Source organism: Asparagus officinalis, chromosome 7 (genome assembly GCF_001876935.1).
Source record: "Asparagus officinalis chromosome 7, Aspof.V1, whole genome shotgun sequence".
Taxonomy (NCBI): domain Eukaryota; kingdom Viridiplantae; phylum Streptophyta; class Magnoliopsida; order Asparagales; family Asparagaceae; genus Asparagus; species Asparagus officinalis.
In genome coordinates this window covers 141,557,822-141,575,378 of record NC_033800.1, presented here as the reverse complement: position 1 = coordinate 141,575,378, position 17,557 = coordinate 141,557,822, and the positions used below count along the sequence as shown (strand labels likewise).

At 36.9% G+C, this 17,557-nt stretch overlaps 1 protein-coding gene across 1 annotated transcript; it reads right to left on the bottom strand.

The window, feature by feature from the left end:
- LOC109848232 (homeobox-leucine zipper protein HOX32-like) lies at positions 3,152–9,365 on the bottom strand. The gene is made up of 18 exons (XM_020417647.1): positions 8,896–9,365; positions 7,683–7,842; positions 7,484–7,593; positions 7,300–7,390; positions 7,113–7,208; positions 6,927–7,040; positions 6,752–6,835; positions 6,397–6,552; positions 6,234–6,308; positions 6,041–6,147; positions 5,764–5,953; positions 5,462–5,653; positions 5,303–5,383; positions 5,074–5,208; positions 4,276–4,604; positions 3,773–3,878; positions 3,527–3,676; positions 3,152–3,425 (listed from the first exon to the last, which is right to left on the bottom strand). The coding sequence occupies exons 1-18, from the start codon at positions 9,120–9,122 to the stop codon at positions 3,279–3,281; spliced, it is 2,550 nt and encodes an 849-aa protein (XP_020273236.1). The 5' UTR covers positions 9,123–9,365; the 3' UTR covers positions 3,152–3,278.

Below are 17,557 nucleotides of genomic sequence, written 5' to 3'. Positions count from 1 at the left end.
TGGAACTAACTCATCATATCTTTGAAACTTGATGCTAAAGAAAACAAACCCAACCCGTATATCCAATCTTCTGTTGGCTATATTTTCTTTGTACTTATAACGCATGTGCATATTTAGTTTTAGTGTCATAATATTGATAAATATCACACGCTAGTTATACTTGTAATGTTGCTCTCATTAATTAAAATTTCTTAGCCTGCCCCCGGTTCTATTTAATATAAATTTTAGCAATCATATCCGCATCCTAATTAACAGAGGTAGAAATATTAACAGATACAAGTAGTTTTTTGCCCCACTTAAGATGGAGGGACCTTTTAATCTTGATCCAAATTTAAATGGTTTGAGTACTCATTTCAGAATGCGAGAGGTTTATGTACCAGATATCGGGAACCTAAAAATAAAATGAAGAAAAACTTCGGGTCTCTAATAAGTCCCAAAAAAAAAAAACCTGCAAACGTGGGACCCACCTTGGACAGCGACAAGTGCAGGCAAGCAGACGCTGGCGCCTCGTTTATGCCCGACAAAGACAGCAGGCGTTGCGGTACACGATAAGACTAATGCGCCATCATAAAAAACGCTCGCCTAAAGACGGTACGATCCCGACCGTCCAATCAAATCAAGTTATTCGACCGAGACGTCAGAACCGTCTGATCGCGTGTCAGAAACGGCAGATGATGCAGGGGACAAACGGGTACAGGTTTACAAAGACGCGGTCGAGATCACCTTAACGCTCCCAGGGACTGGGATGGGGTTTCGTTCTCGTGGCGGGGGTGTTTTGGGAAAGAACGGTCATTTAATGGTGACGTGGCGCGTTACTGACTTGCGATGGCATTTACGTTGCGAGAGTAAAAAATGCGGCGTGGGGACAGAATGGAGTTATGGGAGGATGGGCTGCTGACGTGTAGTGGTAGCAGGTATGTGGGTCCCGCGGAGGGAGGGCCGCCGGGTCCTGCGTCGTATGAGTTGAAGGATGGTGAGAGCATTTTGATGTGAGTAATATTTTTTATTTAATTTTTTTAAAAAAAAATATTTATCGATTATTTGCAACCGTTTTCATGTGAGTTTTGAGATCACATTTGTACTTAGCCTTAATTGCATTTAAAATCCTATAATTTCCCCAGCAACAGCATATTCTCGGTCGTGTTTTCCAGCAGTTATATGTCTGCTAAAGTTTCAGAACTTGAACTTCTATGCAACGCTGATATGCTAAGTTTAAATCTACTATAATTTTATTTTACAATTTAATTTTAAATTTCAATATAAAAAAATTTAATAGTAAATTTAATAAATGTTGAGAACTACAACATCTTAGAATTAGCATGTAAGCATTGCATAATAATCTTCAATGAGAAATACTCATATTTATGGACAGTAATCTTCAATGGAACTTTGTACTATAATCCCGTTTCGTTTTGTGAACCACAAACAAATTACAATTCAAATAGATTATACTCTAGAGTGTTTAATAAATTTATTTAGTGGTTTATAATATATTTTTAATAATAGAATGTTTGCCAAATGGATAGATTACAATTCAAAATTATTGTTAAAATAATTAAAGAAAGAAATTAGTGATGATCTATTAAATAAGTCCTCGGATTTTATGAAATTATAAGAGAGACAATCCTATTGTACTTTATTCAACTATAAGGTGGCACTAGAGGCACACCCCCAACCACATATCAAACCACACACTCTCTCATATGCTACAGTACACCGGACCCCACATGGGATTTTAAAATTTTAAAATCTAAATGAGAGAGGGAATGTGATTGGGGGTGTGCCCCTATCATTTTCCTCAACTATATATGCCTCTAGCTTTTTTTTCTTTCTTTTTTCACTGTTTTTCCCTTAATGGAGTATAAGGGCCTGTTCGTTTGGCCAAAAAAACTGGGAAATCAAACTTTAGGAAACCTATTTTCTATTATAATTACTTTGAAGTTGTTTGGTTGGTTTAAAAAAAAAGGAAATTATAGAATAGGAGATGAGATGAGATGAGTTGTCACCTTATTATTGGATGATGTGAGTGATTTTTTTAAAAACTTTTTTTGAGGTTGTTTGGTTGGTTAAAAAAATAAGGAAATGAATTGGAGGTATATTATTGGATGATGTTTTGAGGTTGTTTGTGTTTGGTTCGTTTTTAAAAATAAGAAAATAGATGAGATGAGATGAGTTGGAGGTATATTATTGGATGATGTGACATGTACTTAAGGAAATTAATTTCTTGTTTTTTTTAAGGAAATGGGTGGAAAGGAATGTTTAATGAGATGAGATGAGTTGTCACAATATTATTGGATGATGTGTGTGATTTTTAAAAATGAGATAAAATAAGATGTGATGAGTTGGATGATGTGACACATTTTTTGTGTTTGGTTTATTTTTAAAGGTAAGAAAGAAGATGAAATGAGATGAGTTGGAGAATAAAAATAATATTTTATTAGATGTTGTGGATGAGTTTTAGGGATGGAAATGGATAAAAATATTATTTTATTGATTTCCTTGTACCGATTTCCTTTTCTTGGTTTTTAGGAAACCAACCAAACAGCCCCTAAGCTAAAAGTGGCTTGTAACGGCATGCAATATTTTACTGAACATTGCTATCACATCAAACACCTATTGTGGTGGCTGAAGAATGACAAAAAGTATCTTCCCTCTCTCAATAAGTTTAACCTACCAAACAATGCAACAGACTTTTTACTCCACAAAAAAAAAAAAAGAGCAGCCTCCTTGGCCAACCAAATAATGCAACAGAGTAGATAGAGGTCAGATCTCCTACTTACTATTCCTATCAAGCACAGCAAGCAGGCAGCAAGAGAGGGACAATGACAAGACCCAAATTCCATACAAATCATTCAAACCTCTAAATCAAATCCACTTTCTTTCACCCTCTACCCCTACTGCTACTACAAAGTAGTACACTGTGACAAATCACATCAATGCCCTTAGTTTTTCTTCTGGTAAATATGTAGCCCCCCTTAAAACTCATTTTCAACAGGCAGTCCTAAAAAATCTTTCCATTAGGCATGAGATTCTCAAAAATCAGCCCTCAGGCATTATTTTGCACTTTCAACCTGATTTGGGGTTTTCAGGATCAGAGAATTGAGCAACAAAAAGATCAGGAAAAGTCCTTATAACGCAAAGAACACATAGGTAGCACATAAAAACAAACGTAGTAGATAAGCTGTCAACATAACTTAACTGAGTACAATCCATAATTGGTTCCTCATATACGACATTAAAGTTTCATAAAATAGCAAGATGCATAAAGAGGAATATGATCAAACAAAAGACCAGTTCACAAACATAAAAGCTAAACAGTGGTGAGAATCGTCGTCGTTAAGGACTTTCCAAGCTACAGCCTGCTCATAGGATACGGGGCGCCCCATGCTCGATACACATATACCACCGGGTAGATATGCAAAGCCCTAAAGAAATTTAAGATTAGCACTGGAGTGTAGAAGGTAAAAAGTAAATGATGATATTGGTGATTTCTGAGATAACAAGTGTTTTTTTTTTCCAAGCTAACCTGTTGCATGATCTTTGGGAATTCTAAGCATAATATTTTGCGACCGCCATCATCAAGAATCTTCTCAAGAGTGATATCTTGAAGGGCGATGAGGGTTGTTTCCAGCATATCGAGACCAGCTTGATTGGCGAACGTGAACACTGGCGTTGCCTGCATAATGTATTTGTATCAATATAATTTGGTGAACTAAGCATCAGGAATGAGTTTTTAACATTAAGATAAAGCATAGAAACATTGCAGGCTTGCCTTCAGAGAGCAACACATAATTGCATCCGAATGCTGCCATAGGAGTTTCAGCAGTGAGTCATCAGCTTGAGGCTCTGCACGAAAGAGCTCCACTCCAGTATGGAACCTAAAATTTTTGAAAGATATTAACCATTCTGTACTGTACAGAGACAATGACACTTTACAGTAGTTTAAGAATTAATTTTCAAGCCAAAATTCAAACTATAGAAGAAGGTTTCCCTTATTTCATTTCAAGACATCATTTAAAAATGCTATAGTTAAAAAAAGCTAATTTTACTGATTTGCTAACACATGAAGTTCCCAACAGAACTTTTTTTTTAATGTAGTTAGAAACAGCCCAAACGTAAAATCCCTAAACTTTTTAACTTAATGCTTATTGGTGGCAATAATGCTCCTACCATGATCAAGCTTCAAAAGATTATTCAAATAAACCAACTGTATCCATTCACATAATTTAACATCTAACCAGTAATTGTAGCACAATGCTTTCATAAACAAAATACCTGTAGCTACGGGAAATCCACCGAGCAAGAGTCTGTGCTTCAGGGGATCCAGGTGGATGCTTAACTCCAAGCTGAGTGCCCAACCGAGAAGGAGCAATAGCCATAGCAACTCTCTGCACCGAGGCTACAACACTTCTCACATACTGTCTAGCCATCGCTGCCACATTGTCTCTGAGGTGATTCTCAAACGTGAACTGGAAAGCAATTGTCAGAACAGATCTCAGGTTGTACGCATTTGAAGCATTATCGCTTGCAGAGCGGGCAGCAGAACCGGGTCCAACCTCCAGTGTCGATGCAAGATCAAGAGTTCGAGTAGCAGCAGGTGAGTCCTATAACACATCATAAATAATACCGCATTTACATAACATGCAAAGGCACAGTAATACAAGAACAATAAATAAGTAATGCATAAGAGAATAGTTTTGTAATTTATTTAAAACGGAAAGGAATTTGAGTTTTTTTTTTTTTTTTGACAAGGAATAAATTCCAATAAAAAATCCCCTATGGTTTATAGGAATGACAGAAAATAGCCCCGGAATCATGAAAACTTTCAGGGGAATTACAGTAATCTTCAAAGAAATATGAAAACATCAACATGCATAGGTTGGGCCCTGGTAATCATGTAAATAGATGTCGGGACAAAATCTTAACATAACTACATATAAAGTCATTAAATTAAAGCAGCATGAATTCCATGTGTAGTTTCAGTCCAAACTGCAGAGATCATCTTTTTTGCATACTTCAATCTTGACAAGATAATTGCAGCAATCTAACCTGCTCTATGAGAAGTGTCCTCACCGTTTTAGGGTCAAGTGGTATAATACGGAATCCAGAGGGCAGGAGGGGAGCATCATCAGCGAAAGACTCATCTATAGGAGCAAACACAAGCTGAGCACATGCACCCACCGAGTTCTCATCAACTCCACTACATAACTATAATGCACAAACACCAAAACAGACAAGAATAAGACTTCAGGTTCTAATATTCATAAACATAAAAAAAGAGCTTCATTCTCTAGAAGCGAACCTGTAACAGAAACATGTCCCTGGACATAATAACATCATCTTGCGTGAACCCATGACCTTCTAGCCGAATTACCTCCAGGAACTGCAATTTGAAAGAAGATTACAAAAAATTCAAAAGTAAAGAAGGTCGGAGAAGCGTTATACGGGGGAAGATGATTACCTCTTCATGTTCTACGGTGTGAGCAAGAGGTAATATAACCTGACCACCCATAAACCCATTACTAGCCCTCAAGCCTGGAACTGCATATGGGCTAGCTCTCAAGGACGCAGCAGAATATGCATCAACACCACAGTCAGCCCATTCAGATCGGTGCTCCCTCAGAAACCGAACAAGCAAAGCTGGTGGCACATTCTACATTAAAAGATATCAGAATTAAATTAGCAGCCCAAAGTATATGAGGTTTGACTTTAAATTGATATCAGATAGAGGTAACTTATAAACCCGGAAGGTAAAAGTGAAACCTGCAGTAGCATAGAGGCCTTTGCACATAAGATGCCTCCACCAATGGGAGAAAATATGGAAGAGTTGGCATGAGATCCAAAAAGCTTATTTGGTGATGAATTTATCATAATCGTCACATCCTCAACGCCATCACTGCCCAATAATGACCAACCATCATCCGTAAACCCATTCACAGCATCATTGAAACCCCTGGAATTCATTCAGGGAGCCTGAAGTTAAGAGCACTACATGAAGGATTTAACAATGATTATGCACGAAAATGGTGAGAAGGATTACTTGCTCAATCGCTGGCTAAATGTCCTCAATACAGCAGGTTGTCTTCCACCACCATAAGCAATTTCACCACTGGTTTCTTGTGCAATTTGTCTAATATGATGCAACGCCTAAAAAGGAAACAGATTTATAAACTTAACCCCAAAGTTTAAATTTGAAGTGTACGAAATATTGCAAATTGGGGGTGCAAACTTACGGCTATGGTCATTTTCTGTGCCAATATTTTTGGTGATTCATACAAGGGCCTCAGCACCTCAGGCACACTCCAAGCCTAGAGCACACCGGCATAAGAAAAATTGGTCATCTAAATACTAAAATCTTGCCAATTAGTAAAGGGGTTTATATCACAGCATACTTACATCCAAATCCATATGATCAACAATGTGAATCATCGAACCACCACCCTCACAAGGTCGAATCAAATACCCACTGGGCAGCATCTCAGCTCTAACAAACCCAGAAGCAGGAGGTCCAGCTGGTCCACCGGTGGAAGGAGTCAATGATCTCTCACAGATCTACGTGATCAAATAATAAGAAAGTGAGAATGTAGACTGAAAGACCAACCATAGAACAGGAAGCCCAAACAAGCTTTATTTTGCTTATTCTTTTAAAAAGATTGCATCAGACAAATTTCAAAAAATTAGATCACTATATGCAAGAGAACAGTCATAAATAACAAAATAAACTCATGATAATTATAAATAAAGAATTTACCACAAGACTGCCATCTTCGAGACCAGTAGTATATCTAAGCGTCCAAAAGTCCCGAGCTGATGCTAAAGTTGTAGGAGCATAAGTCTGAGCAATTAAAATCAGGTAAGATCAGAAAGAATAACAGGCAATAGCATATTACACACTAATCTTCATTAATAAGGGAATAGAGTTAGACCTGCATATACATAAGCTCAATATTCCCTCCATTTCCAGTAGGGATAACAGTGAGTACATCAAGGGATCGGCAGTCACGATACCAAGATGGGCGATCTTTAAGGATCTCTGCGACCTGAAAAACAATCATTCATAAGCATTGCCAGCACACTTTACAACCCATGAAGTTTTTTGTGAAGAAGCTTACCTTTGTGGGTTCGAGACTCACAAGACCGCAGGCTCGTGCTGCTACACCACTACAATTGTGGGAAACAGCAATGATTCCAATAGAATCCGGACCAGGCTACAAAAAGACATTGATCCCCAAATAGTAAACAAATGAAGGACAATTTGATTAGTATTTTCCAAAGAGACATAATAATAGTAATAATCACCTTCATCCCAACCATCTGAACCCACTCCACAGCGGTTCCAGTCGCCTTGGAGAGGAACTCTGCCAGGGTCTCCTCAGCAATTGCGAGTAGACTGAACAATTTTCAAGGTATTCAATATAGTGACATGCTAAAAATTTGAACTTTTGAGTTTGCAGTTAAAAATTTAATAAAATGGATCCATTACCCAGCTGGGTTGTTAGCATCCCTTTGAGGATGCTGAGGTGTCGGGTTCTGCTGTTGGTGGTGCTGACCACTCGTCACTACAGACTCACAGCTAGTGTCAGTAGTAGCCACCTGCAAAAAGTTACCACTGTAATTAAAATTTATTATTAAGTAAAGCTTATAGGCACAAAATCTTTTACGAAAAAAAAGTGCATCCTTACAGTGTGTATCTGTTGGCGCATGTAGCCATTATCATAAACAAGCTGAGAAACTTGTTTCTGCAAACGGTCATTTTCCTCCATCAGCAGCTTGTTCATAGCAGTCAGCTTTCTGTTTACAGTTTGGAGACGAGAGGCCTCTTTCCTTTGTTTCTCACGGCACCTAAATTAATTAACATAACGCAATAATTAAGCAGAAAAAGCTACAAAAGCAAACTAATAAGATATAAGTGGTCGTTGTAAGCTAATAAAGCCACTGAGACAGCAATCATGATTAATTTTCTGTTCATAAATGAACTTAATCGGACTAATAATGTAAACTTTCTGCTTATAACACCGCCTTATCTAATAAACAAACCAAGGGGACCATTTAAAAAACATTGATCTACAAGCATTTAATTTAATTAATAAATAAAATTGAATAACTGCTTCAGGGTCACAAAGCCCCATTATGTTAAATCAAAACAACACATAAATTATAAGTTATAAACTTTAAAAGTCTTAAGAAATCTAATCTAATCTAATTTGATGAATCAATGATCATAAGAACCAGATGGACAAGGAAAAGCAAAAGTGGAAACTGAAAGACCCTTACAAGCCTTTTTTTCATAGATTAGCCTCGTACATGAGAAGATAGCAACATAACCCAGATAAGATCGACCCGCAAATGAAAAAGAAAACAAATTTAACAAAATAAGTGGCTGATAAAATCACAAAGAAAAGTTTATTCAAAAACTACATTTTGGCGCAGCACTAGAGATCCACAGTATCTCAGAAGCAATAAATAAACTAATAAGACACCAACATACAGTAGAAAACATTATCCGAATAGAAAAATATATAGTTATATAGAAACCTTATAAAATGCTGAGAATCCTGTTCTCTTCCAGGCAGCCCATTAATCACCAATACCATAAATAAAGAAAATTTCAATTTTTAACATAAACCCAGCATAAAAATCCCAACTTTCAAAAGCCAGAAAACAAAAAGGACCCTTCATTGTAATTTGTTAATTAATGCAACACTTCTCTTTCATTAAGATGCTGACAATCCAGTTCTCTTCCATAAGATAAAACCAAACAGTCGGTTAATCATTATTACAAAAAAAAAATTCAAAATTTTAAAGAAATCCCAGCTTTCAAAAGCCCCAAAACAGTAGAAGCAACAGTAGTATATGATACGAAACCAAATTCAGAAAAAAAAGAATGTTATTTACCTTCGATTCTGAAACCAGACTTTGATCTGCTTAGGCTCAATATTCGAAAGAATCGGGCACTCCCTAATCAGCTGCTGCCTCCTTATCGAACTAGGCTTGGGGCACTCACTGTAAACCCTCTCCAGCGCCTCCACTTGCTCCGGCGTATACCTAACGTACTTGCCAGCATCAATCTGCTGCTGGATGCTCTTCCCATTTTGCCCCTGCCCAGCTACAACCATCGCCATCCCACGAAGCCCTATTAAAAAAACCCTAGCTTTCACCCCCAAAAAACCCTAATTCGATGCGACAAGAGCACGGCCGCCGCCCTCTCCCTTCTTCTTTCTTGGCAGGAGAAGAGAATTGGCTCCTTCGTCGAGCATTAATCGGTAGAACGGAGGAAATCAAAACCCTAGCCCTAGCAAAGATTGCATTTTTTGGGTTTGCGATTTGGGGGGGGTGGGGGGGAGCGAGGGACTGAGGAGGGAGATTAAATAAAAAAGAGGGAATTGGGGAGAGGAGGAGTTGGAGCTTTGAGAGAGACGAGAGTGGCTTTGGTATTTGTTTTCGCTTTTTTTCTCTCTGTATTTGTGGGGTGTGGGGCTTTTTTGTGCTTTGGTACCTGTAATTTAATGTTATTATAATGTTTGAGGCTCTGTCACTGCTTTTAAAAGTTGAGCGGCGATGAGCACGGGGGAGGCTGAGGTATGCCTGTGTTGTTTATTCAATGGGGGGTTCTTTGCACTTTACTCCTTGGAATTTGTCAAAATCACAAACATGCTCTCGTGGGATGACGCTATGCTCGCGGCTCCGAACTCAGCGATGGAATGAGCAAAACCTCGTTCCCTCCTCATGTTTCGTTAAGGGGCTGTTTGGTTGTATGTTTTTATCATGTAAAATGATGTAAAGTGTAAAAAAGTGGGTCCTAATATCAGTTTTCATCACTTTTAATTGTTTATTTGTAGCTATAAAAATAGTGTAAAATGATTTCATATGCTGATGTGGCTTATAAAGTGATTTCATTAAAAAAACATGATTTTAAGTAGGAAAAGAATTTTTTTTTCATTTTTGGATGGATTTGTTGTTTGTTTAAAAAATAATAAATGCTTTGATTACACATGCAAAAATAATTCGAAAAACTTCTAACGCAGTGAAGAAATGCGAGTCATCTTCGGTTATAACCGTGTACTAGTTTATTATTATTATTTAATTCTAAAGCCATGTATAAATTTAGAATAAATAAGATTAGTGTGGCCGAATCTGTATTTTTCACGTGTTGTAGAACTACTTACATTTATTGTGAGTTTAATTTGTCGCTAGTGATTAATGTAAATATCTAATGCATAAATAATTTTTTTGCTGCGTTTATTTTTAAAACTTGTTGAGAATCTAGCTTTTCGGTCATGAAAAAATGCATCTTCTTTGTGTTTTGTCGCATGAATTTGATAATTATATTATTTCTAGTAACCCATTGTTGTCATCTATTTTCAAAATGTATAATACATTTAAATTTAACAGTTTACAAAAAAAAATTATCGGACTCTTGCTATTTTCATGTGAAAAGTAACAGAAGTAGATTAAGGGGGGAAAATACCCACAGCATAAAACTCTTTCTGCTTTGAAGGATATAGCAAGTGTAAAGTAGGAAACAAAAAATATCTATTTTAGTTCTATCATGTTATGGGTTTGAATCTAAGACAATTTTTAGATAATGTTTGTTACCCTGAAATTTTCTTGTCTTTCTCGAATGATAAGGAGAAAAAAAGATTGAATCAAAAGAAAATGCTATTTTAGAGTTTTATCAACAATTTGCTTGTATAGGTGGGGATCCGGTATTTTCTGAGTCTATATATATATATTCTATTTTCCACTAATCTTTTAAGAAAAAGGAGAAAGTGGAGATATGTAAATCGACGGTGCTATATAAACAATTCGTAAGGACTAGCTAATACTTGCAAACAAATTTATCTATCAATTATGGAGCTCATTGCATAACCCACATCCTTAATATTTTTTCCCAAATTCAAATTAATTGCTTTATTTACGAATTCTGATACTTTCTTACCTCTTTTATGTTACTGCAACTGCTGCCTACAAAAAGTACTTCCTCTCACCTCCCCATTTCAATGAACAAATAAATGTATAAAAAAATAGTTCACATGATGTGATGCAGTAATATTGAGATGGAGTCATGCATGAGCATGATCCATAACATGGTGATGACATGCATACATCCAGAGACTCAATCCCCCTCACCTCTCTTAGGTAAAGTTACCATCCAAAACAGAATCAAGTATTAATGCAAATGAAATCTCTGTTGTTTGTCCTGTTTCCTTTAATTTTTACTGGGTTCAGCACTGTTATGGGAGGGGGCAGTGATAACAGAGGGTGGTGGCTTTTACTCTGTTATTACTATTTCCACTCATACTTGACCGCTGAGAGAGAAGCAGCCTTTTTTTTTTTGTCTTCTAAAAATTTACCAGCGAGAGATCCGGGATGAGAATCTTAGGCCATTTTGATATTTTTTTAATGTTTTTTGTTTTCCTTTAATTTTGATAGAATTTGAATAGATTACAGGTAGGTAACATGGATTTATGTTGGTCATTTATGTTTTTGGCTTGGGTCAAGAGGATCACGTTTCCGTTATTGTGTGAGTAGGGGTGCCAAAAATATCCCAGTCCTACAAATCCGAATAATCCGAATTTGTGTTTGTTAGAATGTAAACTGTATATATATATACTACTATTATATAATATATATATATATATATATATATATATATATATATATATTACTATAGTATATATATAGTATATTAGGTATATGAAATAGGTATGCTTCGTACCAAGCCACAAAAAGTTGTGCTTGTAGTGAGGTGTAAAATCCCCCTCCACTCATTCAAATTGTGGAACAATATTCACATAGGCGTAGTGACGTGGATGAGGATGTGACACATCACACCAAGGCCACAAAATTTGTGCTTGGGATTACCAAGCAATACCCGATATTTCCTCTCTGCTCCTCCTCTCTCCTCTCTCTCTCTCCTCTCTCTCTTATAATATATATATATATATATATATATATATATATATATATATATATATATATATATTATATATATAGAGAGATGAGATGAGTGCACAGAGACGACGTGCGAGAGATAGCAACCTGAGAGAGAGAACAAGAGCGGGAGCGTGAGCTGAAGCGTAGAAAATTTTCTACGCTACAAGTGTATGGCATGTCACCCCACACCGATGTGCACCTAATAGGGCTCGGGGCTTCACATGTCATACACTTGACAGCGCGAAGAAATTTCCTACGATGCCAGCCTCACCTTCCCGTTTTCTCATATATATATATAATATATAATATTATATATATATATATATATATATAGTATAGACACATGCCCGCTAATAATATGTTCAGAAAAGAAGAAGTAAGAGTAATGAATTATTCAAATCTGTTTCAAAAATATCTTAAAATACGTTGATAGTACAATTAACGATGTTTTAATCAAAAGACTAATGAAATTTGAAGTTAGTAGTTTTGATGATCAAGAGGTCTAATCTTAACATTTCAAATATAATGGACATATTGATGAATTCTTTTCTATCATATGAACTATATTATTATTTTTCAATCTTATTTTGTTTTGTCATATCCATTTTATATCAACATGTATATATATCCATAGTTAGTTTTAGTGGATATGAAAATGAACTTTTCTCACCAAGACATATATGTATTTATATTCCTATTTTTAATTAGTAAATAAATGGATGAGAATATGATAAATAATACATCTAAAGCATATCCAATCCGTTTGCACCCCTACTTTTCTCACCAAGGCATATATGTATGACTAGAGCTGGTAGAATTTTCATATAAGTGACAACACAACACAAACACAGCTTCATAGACTTGCATCCTTAGCCATTGTGGGCTCATGTTGTCTTGATGGGCCCCCTTGGTCATATCGTAATGACCATCTTACCCTCCATGGGTCCCGTGCATCGGTTCATCATTTTTAACCGGAGCGCTGCTACAGGGACCCAAAATATGGGAACATGTTAGATGTTCCCTCCCTATCGCATAACGAACTGGTATGACCAGCTCATTATGCGATAGGGAGGGGACACCTGACATGTCTCCTTCATTGATCTCATATTTTGGGTTCTTAAAGACATTTTTCTTTTTAACCGTCCACAGTCCTACAGTGAAGTTTTTAGATCGATTAATTACAATTTTATCGTCTACTTACAAACCAACATCTAGTTAAGGAGTTTCGATATGGGCTCAGCTCAGACCTTGCCTTGTCACTGAAGCAAGAGACATCCACCTTTATTATAAGGTTAAGTTACTCAACAAGGTGTCTTGTTTTGTTCCCAACAACTATTTATAAAACGTGGTTTCTCGACTCATCCAAATTCTTAAGCCTGGATCTCGTCAAGATCAAGAAGACCTTGGAAGCGCGTGGCAACCCATCCTACATTTGTTATGTCATGCATGTAGGGACTCGTATCTTATCGCATTTTTTTTAGAAAATTAACCACCAAAAAATAAATAAGTAAATAAATAAACAAAATTAATTAGTTCATGCTTGGAGATTACTTCTTGCTAATAACATAACCATTACATAGAGATTATTTTTTTTCCCCTCTCCAAATCAAGTGACAACCAAGTTTTACGAATTATATGCATTCTCTCAAAACAGCTCACATCGTCTAGAAGTAGGCTATTCTAATCTATAAAACGCGAAGTGTAATCTCCAGCACGACCTTGGAAGCGCGTGGCAACCCATCCTACATTTGTTATGCTATGCATGTCGCGTCTTGTATCTTATCGCATTTTTTTTAGAAAACCACCAAAAAAATAAATAAGTAAATAAATAAACTTAGTTCATGCATGGAGATTACTTCTTGCTAATAACATAACCATTAGTAGAGTTTTTTTTTTCCAAATCAAGTGACAACCAAGTTTTACGAATTATATGCATTCTCTCAAAACAGCTTGCATTGCCTAGAAGTAGGCTATTCTAATATAAACGCTGCTACAGGGACTCAAAATATGGACCATTGGAGGGGACAAGTGAGGTGTCCCCTCCAATGATCACATATTTTGGGTCCTTAAGACATTTATATAAAATGCGCAATGTAATCTACAGCCCGACCTCCTATATATTTTTCTCCGGTACAGACTCGAAACAGCACATTTTAGCGGTTTGGTATTGGTGTGCTAACAAAGATTTTTAATTTTTTTTTTTTTTTTTTTTTTATTTTCCTTTAAAATCAGCCCTATCTAAAAATGACAATGTGGGACCCAACCTAGGCTAAAGCTGTGTTGCTTCGCCTTGGCCTGGTTGTTTTTTTTTTTGCTGTAGGCGTGGCGTGCGGAAAGAACGAGACAAAGGAGGGGGGTGTTTCCTTGCTTTTTACGTTGAGCCTGGGATTTTGTTTGCTTTTGTGGTCCAAAGAGAAAAATAAAGAATAAAAAAAAAGAAAAGAAAATTCCCAAATTGGGAGAGGCTCAGTTTTGTTGAACGCTTTGCTCCTGCTCGGGGCGACAGAGAGTTCCACGCTTCCTCTGCCAATTTGCGTACAAATAGAAAGCCTTCTTTTCATCCCTCAAATTTTTATTTTGTCATTAAACCCCCAATAAATTCTATTAATACATTTACTTATTTTTATCGTTATTGTTAAGAGTATAATCTAGAGAAAAGACCAGAATAGCAAGATATACGCTCAGACCGGTTTTATTAGGAAAGAAATAAATGAAGAAGGAGATCATTGTATTGGGTATATAGATTTAGTGAAGGGACCGTTGCTTTTATCACAACTGATGAAAAACATACATGACCTTTATAAATATAACTGACCTTCCAACCGTACACAAAGGTTAAGATGAACCTCCAACTCCAAACAAGAAGAATTTTATCGTACGTAAATCAAGGCATTGTTTTTCATAATCATAGAGCCTTAAATAGAAAATTAAGGTTTTATTTTATATTAGAGCATAAGGTCTTTATTATTTTGAAATTAGCCTCTCAAGTCATTGAATATGTTATTAGGTCCCGAAATTCTTATAAACTGTCCCAAATTTAGTCCCTCGATCATTAAAATTGCTGCGGTCCCCAATTCTCATAAGTTGTTCAACTTAATCCGTCTAATCAATTGAAACAGGAAGAAATAAGAGTGGAGGGAACTAGTAACAATGGCAATCATTTGACAATGTAATTTCAAAGTATTAAATATCTAATAGACTAACATTGTCAAAAAACCCCAAGAAATCTCAATTACCACGAAAGGAAAGATTCTAGCTTACAACATGTCAACTATGTAATACAAGCAGGCATTGTTGACGCCCGAGGCTAAACAGATAAATTTGTTAGATAGCTGAAGTGCTATATTTTAAGTTTTTTTCAAGTTTAGCTGCTGTGTGTTTATGAAACGTTGTGGTTAAAGCAATATCTGACCTACTTCAGTGCAATGATCCCAATACCAATCTGCTTCCAGGAACAGCAGTACAGTATACTAGTGTGCACCGACTAAGTACTATCAAGATGTCCTCGATCTATAAGACCTTTCAGTCAAGGCAAATATCTCCTCAATCTGTTAAACCTTTCGGTTAAGACAAATATATTTCGATCTGTAATAACCTTTTGGTTCAAAGCTCTGTTCCTTCGGGCACAGACTAAATCTTGCACACTTTTAAACTTCGCAGCAGTAGCACAACAGATTAAATATTTCAATGTGTTTTTCGTATCTTTGAGAGTTGCCCCAAGGGGCTCTATTTATAGGCCTCTAAGGCCAGCTCAGGGGTCATTTGACTGTTACAAATCATAATGACAATTATGATTGTAACAACAAATGACTTGATTGCTTTAACTGCTACATGCAGTTTTAATTGCTACATGAAGAAACGTCTGAACGCGAGGGTCGCGTTTCTATGCAATGTAATGGTCGCTACCAGCCTCGCGCGAACGCGAGGGTCGCCCGCATGCTGCCAGCAGCCTACGAGGCATGCTCTCATTTTTATGCAACACAATGGTCGCTACCAGCCTCGTGCGAACGCGAGGGTCGCCCGCATGCTACGAGGCAGCCTGGAAGTGCAAAGTGCGCATTACAAAGCGTCACTTAGCGGCTTAGCCCGATTAGCCCCGATTCCCGGTCTGGCCCAGAGCCACGACCCACTAAAACTTATGATGGATTAATTGAATAAAAATAATTCTCGATTTGCCGTTGGCAAGTCTCGAACACAAGACATTTGAAACACCAAAACTTTAACTTGCCACTACGCTACTAAGGATTTCTAAAAAATATCGGTAGTTAATAAATACGTAGTTTGAAAGCTCATTTTTAAAAAGCGGTTTTGACCAAAAAAATCCAACATATATCTCCTCAATTAAGCTCACTTGGTTGGATTCAGTCAAAATCCAAACTAGTGGGTCCCCCAATATGCCACGAGATAATGAATTTTATTTGTTGCCAATGGGCAAACTAGTGGGTCCCTTAGATAAGCTAGTTATATTGGAGCATTCAATTAGTGGAGGGGTTGGACCGCAAGTTCAGGATGAGCAGAACTCCAAGAGGCTTGGTCAACACCCTCCCCCACCCCCCCCCCCCCTCCCCCCCCCCCTCCCCCCCCCCCTTGAGTAAAATTTTAATTTGTCAATTATATTAGTTAAATTGTTAGAGGTCTATGGAAGTGGCGATGTCATTGTAAACTCGTGAGAGGCCCACTCAAAAGGCTCGTGGGTTTGGTTTCAAACTCACCCCTTGATCATGAAAGTAGCTGTATTGACAAATTCATTTTTGGAGTCGTAGTCAAATCACAATGGCCGGTCGGTTAATTAGATCAATGGGTGACTTGCTAGCGTTGTCTCTTGCAAACAAAGGGCCTAAGATTAGGGTTTTCCTTTTTTTTACTAATCAAGATTCAAGCTGGGGGGGCGAAAAAGGTGAGCTAAATCTTATCTTTTTTGATACGGAAGCTTTATAGAAAGACATAAGCGCACGGTGTGACGTAATAAATGCGTTAGGCGCTATGATATAAATATTCTCTCTCAGTTAGATATTGTTTAATAAGGGGTTCATTCATAAAGGTTAAGGAAGGTTAACCCTTCCTTTAACTCGTCCAACATAAAAGAGAGGAGGAGAGACATGAAACATGAAGTAAAATAGATTCACGTAGCGGATCCTAAAAAATTTGGGATGAAGACTTTGTTGTCGTTGCGCGAAGTGAAATAAGTCGATCTGTCAAAATTCTCTTAACATAAAAAAAAATAATCCTTCTATTTATAATGAAAACAGTGATAATCTCTTCTCTTTCCAAACACAAAAGGAAAACATGATTGTGTTCGGGAGTCCACAAGGAAAAAACAAATAAAATAGAGAAGAAAAGATGGAGAAGAAGAGGGGAAAATATAACGTCTTATTTGAGAGTCCACCAAGGAGGGTGGAAGAGAACTTGTTTCGTCATGTTTATCCCAAAATTTCATCTAGGTTGTTGATCCATGGTGAAGAGGGCAAAATTGTTTTCGAACATTAAACTTTCAATGATCAATTTCCCTCCCTCCTTTTTCCGTCTGCTTTGGGAAGCGGGGCAAAAATCACAACATTTTAACGAAAATTTCACCTCCCCAGCCCTCTTACCCCCTCACCAAAAAAAAAAAAAAAAAAAA